Consider the following 11,284-nt stretch of genomic DNA (forward strand, 5'->3'; position numbering starts at 1 on the left):
GCTCTGCACAAAGCAGGGGTAACTGGTGTTATCCTAAGGAGCGTGCCTCCTCCCTCCCGCCCACCTTTGTCTCAGGAAAGATTTTTTTTTTTTTTAACTCAAAGGCTTCAGGTGAAAATAAAGCAACTGCAGCAACAGAAAAAAAAATTTAGTCTTTTTTAGGGTTAAACATCAGAAGACAAGCTTGCGCTGCTTTGGCCAATCAGATACGCTCCTGCCAGCTATAATATAGCACCGAGGGCAGCCTGTCTCGCAAGCTCTCCAGGCTTGCTACCATTTAAAATCAGACTCTTTTTGTCTTTTGATTGCTGTCTCCAGCCCCAACTCCGATGTGTTCCGTTATCAGCGACCAGCAGCCTGCCGTTCCAGCCCCCGTCTGGGTGGGGATCGGGGGCCAGTCTCCCGCTGCAGCAGCGGGCGAGGTTATATAGGAAGAGAAAGAGCCAGGCAGAGAGCGAGGGAGCCAGCAGCAAGCCGAGCGAGGAAGGGAGAGCGCAAGCCCGAGCGCAAAGGCACACACACTCGCACTCGCGCACACAGACCCGCACGGGGACAGCGTGGAAGGCACTGGGCTCCGCGGACGAGATGCGGCTGCTGGCGAGATGTGTGCTGGTGGTGCTCGTCTCTGCACTGCTGATGTGCTCGGGGCTGGCGTGCGGACCAGGCAGGGGATTTGGGAAGAGGCGACACCCCAAAAAGCTGACCCCTTTAGCCTACAAGCAGTTTATCCCCAACGTGGCTGAGAAGACCCTAGGGGCCAGTGGAAGATACGAAGGGAAGATCTCAAGAAACTCCGAGCGATTTAAGGAACTCACCCCCAATTACAACCCCGACATCATATTTAAGGATGAAGAAAACACGGGAGCAGACCGGCTGATGACTCAGGTAGAAACCCAGCGCCGCGGCGTGGAATGTGCTGCTTTCACGGGGGCTGTGTGTGTAACCAGCCACTCCAGACTGAGTCTGTTTGCTCTTCAGGCAGATAGCAAGGCGACTTCACCCTCTCCCTCCCCACCCACCTGCCTGCCTACCATCCCTTCCTCTTCTCCAAGGGGACTGGAGGTGAGGGGTCCAGCCGGAGAAGTTTCGGGTGGGGGTGGGGGGTCAGGATGGCAGGTGTGGTCCACCCATGGCCCTGATGTGCTCTGTCCTGCTGGGATGGCCTTCCCATCCTGCCCCAGCTCTGGCTTGCAACTTGGGGAGACCTTCACTCTGGGGGCATCTGCCCCTCCCGAGTTGGGAATGGAAATGGAGGGGGGCAGAAATCCCCCCATAAACATAAAGTGGCTTCCAGGTCACTGTACAAATGCAAGCCTTGGGCATGAGACAGGGGAGCTTGCACGTTCCCCTCTCCACTGTGCTCTTCTTTCCCACGACCACCCCCACCCCGCTGCCCCCCACCAAAGACGCTCAGTGGGAAAAGCCAGGAGGCAGGGCTGACAAAAGGCAGGGGCTCCGAGGCGCCGCCTGGTCCCTGAGTGCCTCGCACAGCTCCACTGCACCCCGGGCAGTGGTGCCCAGCAGAGTGTGAATGTATTGATATTTCTTTAAGGATGCGTTGCCATTCTCCCGGCCCGCGGTCCTTGAGGGGAGGGACTTAGAACTTCCTGGCATTGCATCACTCCGGTCAACCTGCAGGCACAGGAATGAGGAGCGACTAGGTATTAGCGGGAGGGGGCTAGAACGCAAAGCCAGAGCCGAACACGCGCCCCCCTCCCTCCCCACCTCTGCCTGAGAGTTCTGGCCGCCAGTCTCCCCGCCAACGGCAGACTTTCTGAAACTCCAGGCACGTATAACTGAGCTAGAAATGGACTTCCTGGCAAATATAGGTCAACATCCTTTTTATTGCCCTATTAAAATATCCAAGTCCTACCTTTCGGGCTAGGAGCGCACCACAGCTGACGGAGCAGCGGCGGTGGGGCGCAAGTACAGGGGAGGGAGGGCGGGGAGGGCGGGGAGGAGAGCCCCCTCCGGCCGCTCGCTCCCCAGCCCGGTGCGGGCCGCAAGGCCGGAGGGAGGAAGGAGAGGGGCAGCCGGAGCTGACGGAGGCGGCCGGAGGGAGCCAAGGAGAGGGTCCTTATCCCCCCGCCCCGCGCTGGCATCTGCTCGCGACCACCTTAAATCCGGACCGCGAGTGTGGACGCGCGCCTGAGCCCCAGAGCGGCGCGAGCCACAATGAACCCCGCGCAGGCCGCGGGGCGCGGGGGGCGCGGCCGGCTGCGGGGACTTCTCCGACCTGGGTCACCTCGCTCCCCGCGGGAGGGAGGCGGCCTTCCCGGGGTCCCTCGGAACCGGGGAAGAGGGAGGCGAGGCCAGGGGAGGCGGCGGGGCGGGAGGGGGACGGCGGAGGTCCCGGAGCCCGCGGGGTCGGCGTGCGCGCGGGGCCGACGGGGAGAGGGGCCCCCGGGGCCCGCCGCAGGTTGCAGAGCCGCGCCCCCCGGCGGCCGCCCCCGGCGCCCCTTCCTCCGGGCTGAGCGGTCCCCGCGGCCGGGGCTCCGACGGCCGGGCCGGTCGGGGTCGGCGGGGGCGCGGCGCGGGCTCCGCCGCCTTCCCGGGCCCTCGGGCCCGGCGCCCGCGCCGACGCCCGGCCCCGGCCCCTCTTCCGGCCGCCCGCGGGGACCCACGGCCAGGCGGCCCCGCGCCGGCCACTCTCGCCGCCGCGCGCTGCCAGCCTCTGAACTTCTGACCTTCTGTCAGCTTCCCTCAGACGAACGAAACGAAAACAAATACTTTTTTTTCCTTAGGCAGCGGCCATTCCCGTTCGCAGCACAAAAGGACGGGGGAGGGGCAGCCACCGTGGGGGTGGGGTGGGCAGAGCCAGGCCAGGACTGAATCACGCACCCCGCAAACGTCCCCTGAAAACGCGGCGGCTGGCGGGGCGCGCTGGCAGGCGCCCTGCGGGTCATCCTCTCCGGCCCGTCCTGCTTCCCGGCCTGGAAGAGTCGGGGCGCGGGCGCAGGACCGCTGGGGAGGGCCCGGGGGTGAAGGGGTGCAGCGGGGAACGCCCCCCCGGCCACAGGAGGTTAGCGCTCCTCGGGGACCTGCTCACCCGCCGGCCCCGTTTAAACCACCACCTAGACTCTGTTCTCAGGCGCGCGTCCCTCCTCCCGGGCTGGCCGTCCCTCCGCGTCTCTGCATGTCCCTGTCCCTCTAATGTGACTGCCGCCCAAGTCCCTCAACCATGGCAAGACCGTCCCCGGTGGAACTTTCAGAGCAGTTCTGGAACGCAGGAGCTCCTGGTTAATATTAACTCGGAGAGGGGGGAGCGCAGACAGACGCGCTCGGCCCGCGGGCGCGGGTGCCAGGCGCGGGTGCGGCGGCCGGGGGACTCCGGGGGCAGGAGGCGGCCGCGGGGACAGGGCCTAAGGGCCGCAGGAGGGACGGCCGGGGACGCCACGCCGAGTAGATTTCTGGGTGCGTGGCGGCCCGGCCCCGGCGCTCAGGTGTGGGTTTGAGGAGGGTGTTCCTGTTTGGATAGGAGGGGTCTGTTTTCCCGGAGTGGGGGGAGGGGGTGGAGACAGGTGTGTGGGGGCTGGGGGGTTCTCTTTTGAAGTTGGGACACCCCTCCCCCGCACTGGGAAAGCCAGGCGGCCGTTGGCGGTGACAGTCGTGCTCGGGCTTCTGGGCACCGGGCGGCTGCGAAGACCGCGGAGGAGGCGGGGGCTCAGGCGCGGGGAGCACCTTGGCCTCCGCCGACACAAAGCCCGGCCCGGCGGCCCCGCGGGGCTTTACGGTGGCTGCACCGAGCCGGGCTTGATTCGCGGCACACGACCCAGTGAATCGCTAAGCGGCCTGGGCTTCCCGGCTTGGCCTGCGCCTCTCCGGCCCGCCGGGCGCACGGCGTCCTGCAGACACGGGCCGAGGCCGCGCCACGCCTGGGGGAGCCGGGGGAGGGCGCGCGGGGAGCGGGGCGCCGCTCGGGCCTGGCTCGGCCTGGGGCTCCCCGCCTGGGGCCCCCCACCTCGTGCCCAAGTGGCGCAGCTCCGGGCGCCGGGGCTGGTACGTGGCCTCTCCATCCCGCCCGCCGCTCGCCAGCAGCCCCGTGGGAAGCTGTGAAAGCTTCGTGTGACCCCCAAAAGGAGGGAGCCGAGGTGGCGCGGGGCTCGGGATGCGGGCTGTGTGCGTGTGCGTGTCGGCGGTGTGCGCCTGCGCAGCCGGCCTCCCAGCCCGGCTCTAAACTGACCCTGGTTTACTGATTGATTTTCATGTAAGACGCGTTCAGTCCTCACGATGACCTCACTCAAACTCTGCCCTTCCGACTTTTATTATTATTATTATTATTATTATTAAAGAAAATTGCTGGCAGGCCCAGAAACCTTGTCAGCGCTGACCGGTTAGCAGGGCCGCCCCCAAGCCCCCTACCCCCCCCCCATTTCTTGTACGTTTAACTCTACAACCATATTACTGGTTTTATTGCTGTCCAACACACAGGACTTTTCCTGTTGCGCAATCCTCACCTCCCCGCAAAGCCAAAGCGCGGACAGCAGTACTTGCAAGAGCTCCCCGCCGGCTCGCTAGGAAAACAGTCCCCAAGCTGCTATTAGGATCCTCGACCGGGTCTTCCCTCCACCCCGCTCACCAGGTTCCAAAGCCGAGCATGCGCGGCCTGACGGAGATCAGCCCTACCCTCTGCGGGAGGTCAACTTGAAATTGCCCCTCACCCCCGGGGTCTCTCTCTCCTGGGGATGCCCCTTGGTGATCCTGTCACCATTTCCCCTCGTTGGAATCCCGCACCCCACCATCACTGTAAACGCCCGGGGAGTGAGTGAGTACACGCACACACACTTGCATGGCTCAGTTTTTTCTTGCATCCTTCTCTGAATGTGACCTGAGCATTATGAGGGGCTCCCCCAACCCCGAGTTCCACTTCGCCCTGGTCTGTGTCCCGCCCATTCAGTGTTTCTTCACTCCCACGGCACAGGCAGCTTCCTCGTGGGTGGGGTGGGGGGTACTCCTGAAGCGCTCCGAGGCCTCGGGCCTCTCTGGCTCCCCATCCCCCACCCCTCACGCCCCGCCCCCTCCCTCCACCTCTTAAGTTTGCTCTTCAAACTTGCAGGACGCCATTCTGCTCTGGGGCCAAGAAAACAAGAGGGGGGAAGGGAACAGTTTAAGGAAAACAAGAGACACAATCAGACCACAGAAAAGCCGGAGAAAAGAGGTCTATGGAGAAAAGGAATGTGGCTGTCCAGATAAAGAATGTTTGTCGTCAGGCCTGGCCCGCATTGAAAATTATAACTCACCTGCTTGCCTTTCACTCCGGCCCCCTCCAGCCCCTTCCGCCTGGCTATCAGCTTCCCACCTCCCTCTTGCCCTTTGGCTGGATCCAGGGCTCAGATAGGCACAGGGTAGGAGGGGAGGTCCAGAGATAACCCAAGGCTTTTCACTCTTTAAGAAGCATACCGCCTGTGTTCTTTATTTCTGCAAAGTTGCACCCTGGGCCTCTCTCCAGCCTCCTGGTGAGGGAGTTAGGCCGGGCACAAGGGTGGAGCCTTGCACAGGTGTGGAGAAATGGGGCCACGGAAAGGGATGGGGGGGAGTGGAGGGCATCGTAGGGGAGGAGTGAGCCATTCCCCCGGGGGACCCTGGCAGGCCCTGCAGTTACTGTCTGAGACACACACAAGTTTACGTGTCTCAAAAGATGTCATCTTCGTCTCGGGCCATGGTAGGGGCTCTGTTCGGTCAGATTTTGGAGAAAGGCCCTCAGCTCATCTGCAAGACGACTGGTTCCTCCAGCAGACGCCACACCCCCCTCGCACCTCAGTGCACGTCCAGGCCTTGTCCCCCTGCTTGTCCACAGAGCGCTTATCCGCGGGGACTGGGCCGGGCAGCCGAGGCAAGGGCAGGGATGGGTGGCAGGCCCAGTACTAACATCTGCGGGGGCCCCCCTTCTTTCCGCAGAGGTGTAAGGACAAGCTGAATGCCTTGGCCATCTCGGTGATGAACCAGTGGCCCGGTGTGAAGTTGCGGGTGACCGAGGGCTGGGACGAAGATGGCCACCACTCAGAGGAGTCGCTGCACTACGAGGGCCGTGCGGTGGACATCACCACGTCAGACCGCGACCGGAGCAAGTACGGCATGCTGGCACGGCTGGCCGTGGAGGCTGGCTTCGACTGGGTGTACTACGAGTCCAAAGCGCACATCCACTGCTCCGTGAAAGCAGGTGAGGCGGCAGGCCCAGCCTTCTCCATAGCCCCCGTGCCCACGAAGCCCCCCGACCCACCTAGCAGCTCCAGATCTGCCCATGAGATGTCACCATGGCGCCCCACAGTGGGATTCAAGGGAAAGAGGCAAATGTGTGCAGGTGGGGGGAGGCAGGAGGGGCAGGAGGGGCAGGGAGGGAGCGAATTGGGTGAGAACTCGTGTCTCTGGTGTGGGAACACAGCCTGCAGAGGTGGGTCCCGCCCGCCAGGAATTGGCCCTACCTTTGAGGCCACAGAGGCCCGAGGTGCTCCAAGCCCAGATGCAGAGGGCATATGGCTTCCTGAGCCTCCCCCGACCCTGTTTCCGGAGCCCCCACTGCAGGTGGCGGAGACAGGGAAGATGGGGGAGGGGACGTTCCTGGTGCACTGGTAGCCAGGTCTGGCCTAGATTCTTCCTCTCATTTCAGGCTTAAGAATCAGCCAGCCCCTACTCAACCCCCCAGCACAGGAGGTTCTGCCCAGGGTGTAAGCTCCTGGTCCTCTCTCCTCCCCACTGAGCGTCTGTGGACACTAAACTAACTTAACTCGCTGGCTAAGCCTTTGGGGAGAGGCCTGGTGGGAGGTAATAAACGCAGTGGTTACCGCTTCCAGCATCTGGAGGCCGCAAGCCCAGAAGCATCCGTCCTTATTAGGAGCCAGCTGGGCTGCCCCGAGCCACAGGCAGGGCCAGGAGGCCGATGGGAGTCTGCAGCTGCAGGCGGCCCATCCATGGGCTGGCGACTTCCCTGGGCCTACAACGCCACACGCTGTCGCTGTCGAGGAACAGCCATGCCGCGGAAGGCGCTGTACCCACGCCAGATAGCCCAGCTCCGAGGTTATTTATGCGGATCTCTCCACCTCCCCACAGAAGCTGATGCATTTAGCAGAACAGTTCACAGGAAATTTCGGAGGAACTGTGTCTTCCCCGCACCCCCCCCCGAGTTTTGCCTATTTGTCTCCTAAACTGTATTTTAGTAGCATGTGTTAGTAGAAAAACACTTTCAAGGTGTCAAGACACAGTTCATAGGGAAGGAAAATAGTGGCTTCTTATCACAACAGAAAGAAAAGGTGTGGAAAGGGCGGTGGGGGGGCTGCTGGGCTTGTAGCCAGAGACAGGGAGGACGGGCAGGCGGCGCCCCCACTTCGCGGGGCTCCCCTGCGGAAGGCCCGGGGGCGCACCCTTCCCGGGACCTTGCGGTTGCGCTCGAGGGGCGTTCGGCCCCCTCCTGGGCCAACCCTGTCCCCGGGGTCCCCCTGGCGGGGGTCCCTAGAGGTCTTCTCGCAAGTGAGCAGCGGTAATCCCGCGGCAGGATTCCGCCCGGGGAGGGCAGACCCCCAGGGCGCGGAGAGCCGCTCATTGGCATTCGGCGCACACGGGCCGGGGCGCGGTGCGTTGCGTGTCAAGCAGGGTTGTGCGACTCGACGACTCAGGCTCGCCTGCGCCCCAGGTCGCATTCCGGGGGGCGACAGCGGGCCTCCGACGGCCAGGCCCGCACTTCATGCCGCAGAAACCGATGAGAAGATTAAAAACCCTCTGTAATTCCAGCAGGAAGATTCTTTCTCGCGATCTCTATTTGCAAAAAGCATGATCCCGGAGATTGGAATGCAAAGAAGACCGGGCTCTCCCCGCCCCTCCTCCGCGGCCCCCTGCTCGCCACCCTGGCTCCGATCATTGTCCTCGGGACAGTGAGCCTCAGAGAGCGACAGAGGGCTCGGGAAAGCGGGTAGTCAAGGGGCCTTGAGAACCCGGCCGCTTCCAGTGCTTGGAGCAGGCCCCGCCATTTAAAATTCAAATACACATCTTGAGTGCTTGGAAGAGGCCTGGCTGTGCAAATAGTGCTTGTGAGGCCCGGGCTTCTGGAGAGCCCGCGTGTGAATCGCAGGGGGGCTGGGGGGGGGGGGGCCCCGGGGCAAATGGGGGGGGGGCGGCTGAGAAAGGGGGGGGGGGAAATGGAAGTGGCCCCTCTTCCAAGAGTGTCTCCCATTTATTGCGGAGATCACAATGACAATGCTGGGCCCTTTATTGGATTTTAATTAGAAAATCCACACAAGCCCCGGATTTTCACACCTCGGCCAATTCCCTGGAATGTTTGTCCAGTTGCTACAACTACTACAGCTATTTTTCACTCCCGCCCCTCTCCCAAGCCCCTGCAACGGGCGGCACCAAGGCCCCCCTGCTGGGCTGGGCGCTGGGGGCGGGCAGGCGAGGGGCTCCCGCCGCGCAGCCCCGGTGCGGGGCGCACGAGGGGGGCCGCACCCCGCGCCGGGGGCGGGAAGAAAGGAGGTGCGCCCCGGCGCCCGAGGGAGCTCAAGGAGGCTTCCTGAGGAATCTAAGTGCAGAGCAAATACCCTGCGAATTCAGGGCGAGGTTGGGTGTGTGCTGAGCCGGGGGATGGGGTGGGAGGAAGGCGGAAGGGAAGGAGTGTAACCGGCCTCCCGCCGGAGACGCCAGCCAACCTTTGTCACTGCCAGTCCAATCCTAAGAGAGTCGTTAAGGAATGTATCTGCATCTGAATTTTGTCACCGAGACGGTGGGGCTGAGGGAGAGAGGGCTGCGCTGGGCCAGCCGGGGGACCCTCTCCCCGGAGCTGCGCGTGGCCCGAGTCTGGTGCGCGGGACGGCAGGCGTGCGCCCCCTGCCCCGCTTGTGCCTCCCTGTGGGCGCTCACCACCCTGTCCCCCCTTCTCTCCCTTCTCCAACCCCCGCAGAGAATTCGGTAGCGGCCAAGTCCGGCGGCTGCTTCCCGGGCTCGGCCACCGTGCACCTGGAGCACGGCGGCACCAAGCTGGTGAAAGACCTGCGGCCCGGGGACCGCGTGCTGGCGGCCGACGACCAGGGCCGACTGCTCTACAGCGACTTCCTCACCTTCCTGGACCGCGACGATGGTGCCAAGAAGGTCTTCTACGTGATCGAGACGCGGGAGCCGCGCGAGCGCTTGCTGCTCACCGCCGCGCACCTGCTGTTCGTCGCGCCGCACAACGACTCGGCGGCCGGGGAGCCGGGGGCGCCGTCGGGCGCGGGGCCGCCGCCGGGGGGCGCGCCGGGGCGCCGGGCGCTCTTCGCCAGTCGCGTGCGCCCGGGCCAGCGCGTGTACGTGGTGGCCGAGCGCGGCGGGGACCGTCGGCTCATGCCGGCCGCCGTGCACAGCGTGACGCTGCGTGAGGAGGCCACGGGCGCGTACGCGCCGCTCACGGCGCAGGGCACCATCCTCATCAACCGGGTGCTGGCGTCGTGCTACGCGGTCATCGAGGAGCACGGCTGGGCGCACCGGGCCTTCGCGCCCTTCCGCCTGGCGCACGCGCTCCTGGCCCTGCTGGCGCCCGCGCGCACGGACCGCGGCGGGGACGGCGACGGCGGGGGCGGCGGCCGCCTGTCCCCGCCCGCGCCAGGTGCGCCTGATGCGCCAGGTGCGGCCGACGCGCCGGGTGCCGTGGGCATCCACTGGTACTCGCAGCTGCTCTACCAAATAGGCACCTGGCTGTTGGACGGCGAGGCCCTGCACCCGCTGGGCATGGCGGTCAAGTCCAGCTGAAGGCCGGGGAGCCGGGGAGGGCGCGGGGCGGGGCGGGGCGGGGCGGGGGGGAGCGACAGCAAAGAACAGCGAAAGACACACGGAGAAGCGCACGGATGAGACTTTAATTATAATAATAATTAATAATAATAATAAAGTAGGACAGTCCAAAGTAGACTATAAGGAAACAGAGACCCCGGGAAGTTTTGTCGTTGTGTTTAGTTTATATATATTTTTTTGAATTTTTTGGTTGTTGTTTTATTTTGGTTATTTTTTTTCACCTCTCCTGGCTATTTATTTGTTTGGTATGAATAGATGTTTTAAATAATATGAACCGGACCTTCAAGAGCCTTAAATAGTTTGTTTCTTGGATAATTTATTATTATCATGTGAACTGTACTCACAGGGGGGAAAGATTATTTTGTGAGGCCAAGCGACCTGCTCAGAGTCTATTTTTCTACATATCCCTCGCCCTGACTTTCAGAAAGCAAAACTCTGCACTCCGCATTCCTCGTTTGCCACGCGCCTGCTTTTCGGCAAGTGTAAACTAAAACATGCTTCATGGGGGTCCACAAATTATATTTTTATACACAGAATTGTAAATTAGATTTTTTGAGAGATCAATACTTAACTGAATTACATTTCATTTTTGAAATAGTGTAAAATATGAAAATATATTATTTTAATTTAACTAGTTTCCAGTGTAACAGCCACCTCCTGTCTGTCTTCATGGGTTAATATTTGCTCCGTCATCACCATTTTGGCCACATTCTTGGAAGTCAAGACTGTTACACACACACACACACACACACACACACTTTTTTTTTTTTTGGACAAACTGGAAGAACTCTGTTATTTTTAACTTCAAAGAATTTATTAGAAAATAATATTTTTTAAAAGCGCACATAGTGATGAGCCCACGAGAATGGAGCCTGTAGTTTGTACAGAGAAAAACAAAGGATGTTTTTGCATTAATAAATTGAGAAATAACTGCTGTAAATTTACTAAAATGTATTTTTGAATATTTTGTAATAGTTTTATAGAAATAAAATGTGCCACGCACAGACTGGTTAGTATATAATAACTAAGAATCCCTGTCGCAGCCCCGCTTTCGTTTCTGTTTTGGCTTCTTTGTTTGGGAACCCTAGCGCTGACAGGAGTGCCCAGCATTATATTTAGATGTGTTGCTTATACTGTGAATTCAGATCAGCTTAAGTAGGTAACCAAAGTAGGTAACCAAACCGACTTGTTTATCTTCATCACTGGAGAAACCTCAGCTCTGTTTGTATTTGTTGTGTGAGAGTCTTTGTGCACTCCACCGGCTGGGGGTGCTGGGTGTGGGTGCCGTTCTTCTCCCACCCCCCAGCCCTTAATTAGCACAGCCCAGCGCGAAGGCCCGGCAGAGGAGGCCTGCGGGCACGCACCCAGGTCTCTCTCCCCGGGCTCCGTGGAGCTGTTGGCAGACCTCATGCCCTCCACCTGGTCGCCCCATGTTGGAGTGCCTGGTCCTCCGGCCTCGAAGGGAGGAGGCCCCTAGCTGCTTTGTGAAGGCCTGGGGTACCCTTTCCAGATGGGTCCCCAGGGAGAGGGCCAA

At 61.4% G+C, this 11,284-nt stretch overlaps 1 protein-coding gene across 2 annotated transcripts; it reads left to right on the plus strand.

Annotated features, from left to right (window-relative positions):
• The first annotated feature begins 268 nt into the window (after positions 1–268).
• SHH (sonic hedgehog signaling molecule) lies at positions 269–9,711 on the plus strand. Of its 2 annotated transcripts, XM_032394349.1 has the most exons (4): positions 508–885; positions 5,899–6,160; positions 8,888–9,505; positions 9,587–9,711. In XM_032394349.1, exons 1-4 carry the CDS (start codon positions 586–588, stop codon positions 9,709–9,711), a joined length of 1,305 nt encoding a protein of 434 aa, XP_032250240.1. In that variant the 5' UTR covers positions 508–585. The 2 variants fall into 2 exon arrangements, with proteins under 2 accessions (XP_032250241.1, XP_032250240.1); XM_032394350.1 differs by having other exon boundaries at positions 269–885; positions 8,888–9,711.
• Positions 9,712–11,284: the final 1,573 nt, after the last annotated feature.

The sequence above is a fragment of the Phoca vitulina genome, unplaced genomic scaffold, assembly GCF_004348235.1.
Source record: "Phoca vitulina isolate PV1807 unplaced genomic scaffold, GSC_HSeal_1.0 scaffold80, whole genome shotgun sequence".
NCBI classification, from domain to species: Eukaryota; Metazoa; Chordata; class Mammalia; order Carnivora; family Phocidae; genus Phoca; species Phoca vitulina.

Excerpts from the sequence above, each read along its gene's own strand:
- SHH (XM_032394350.1), top strand. The coding sequence starts at position 586 with ATGCGGCTGCTGGCGAGATGTGTGCTGGTGGTGCTCGTCTCTGCACTG. Across the intron at positions 886-5,898 it reads CAGACCGGCTGATGACTCAG|AGGTGTAAGGACAAGCTGAA; the intron begins GTAGAAACCCAG and ends TTCTTTCCGCAG. Across the intron at positions 6,161-8,887 it reads CCACTGCTCCGTGAAAGCAG|AGAATTCGGTAGCGGCCAAG; the intron begins GTGAGGCGGCAG and ends CAACCCCCGCAG.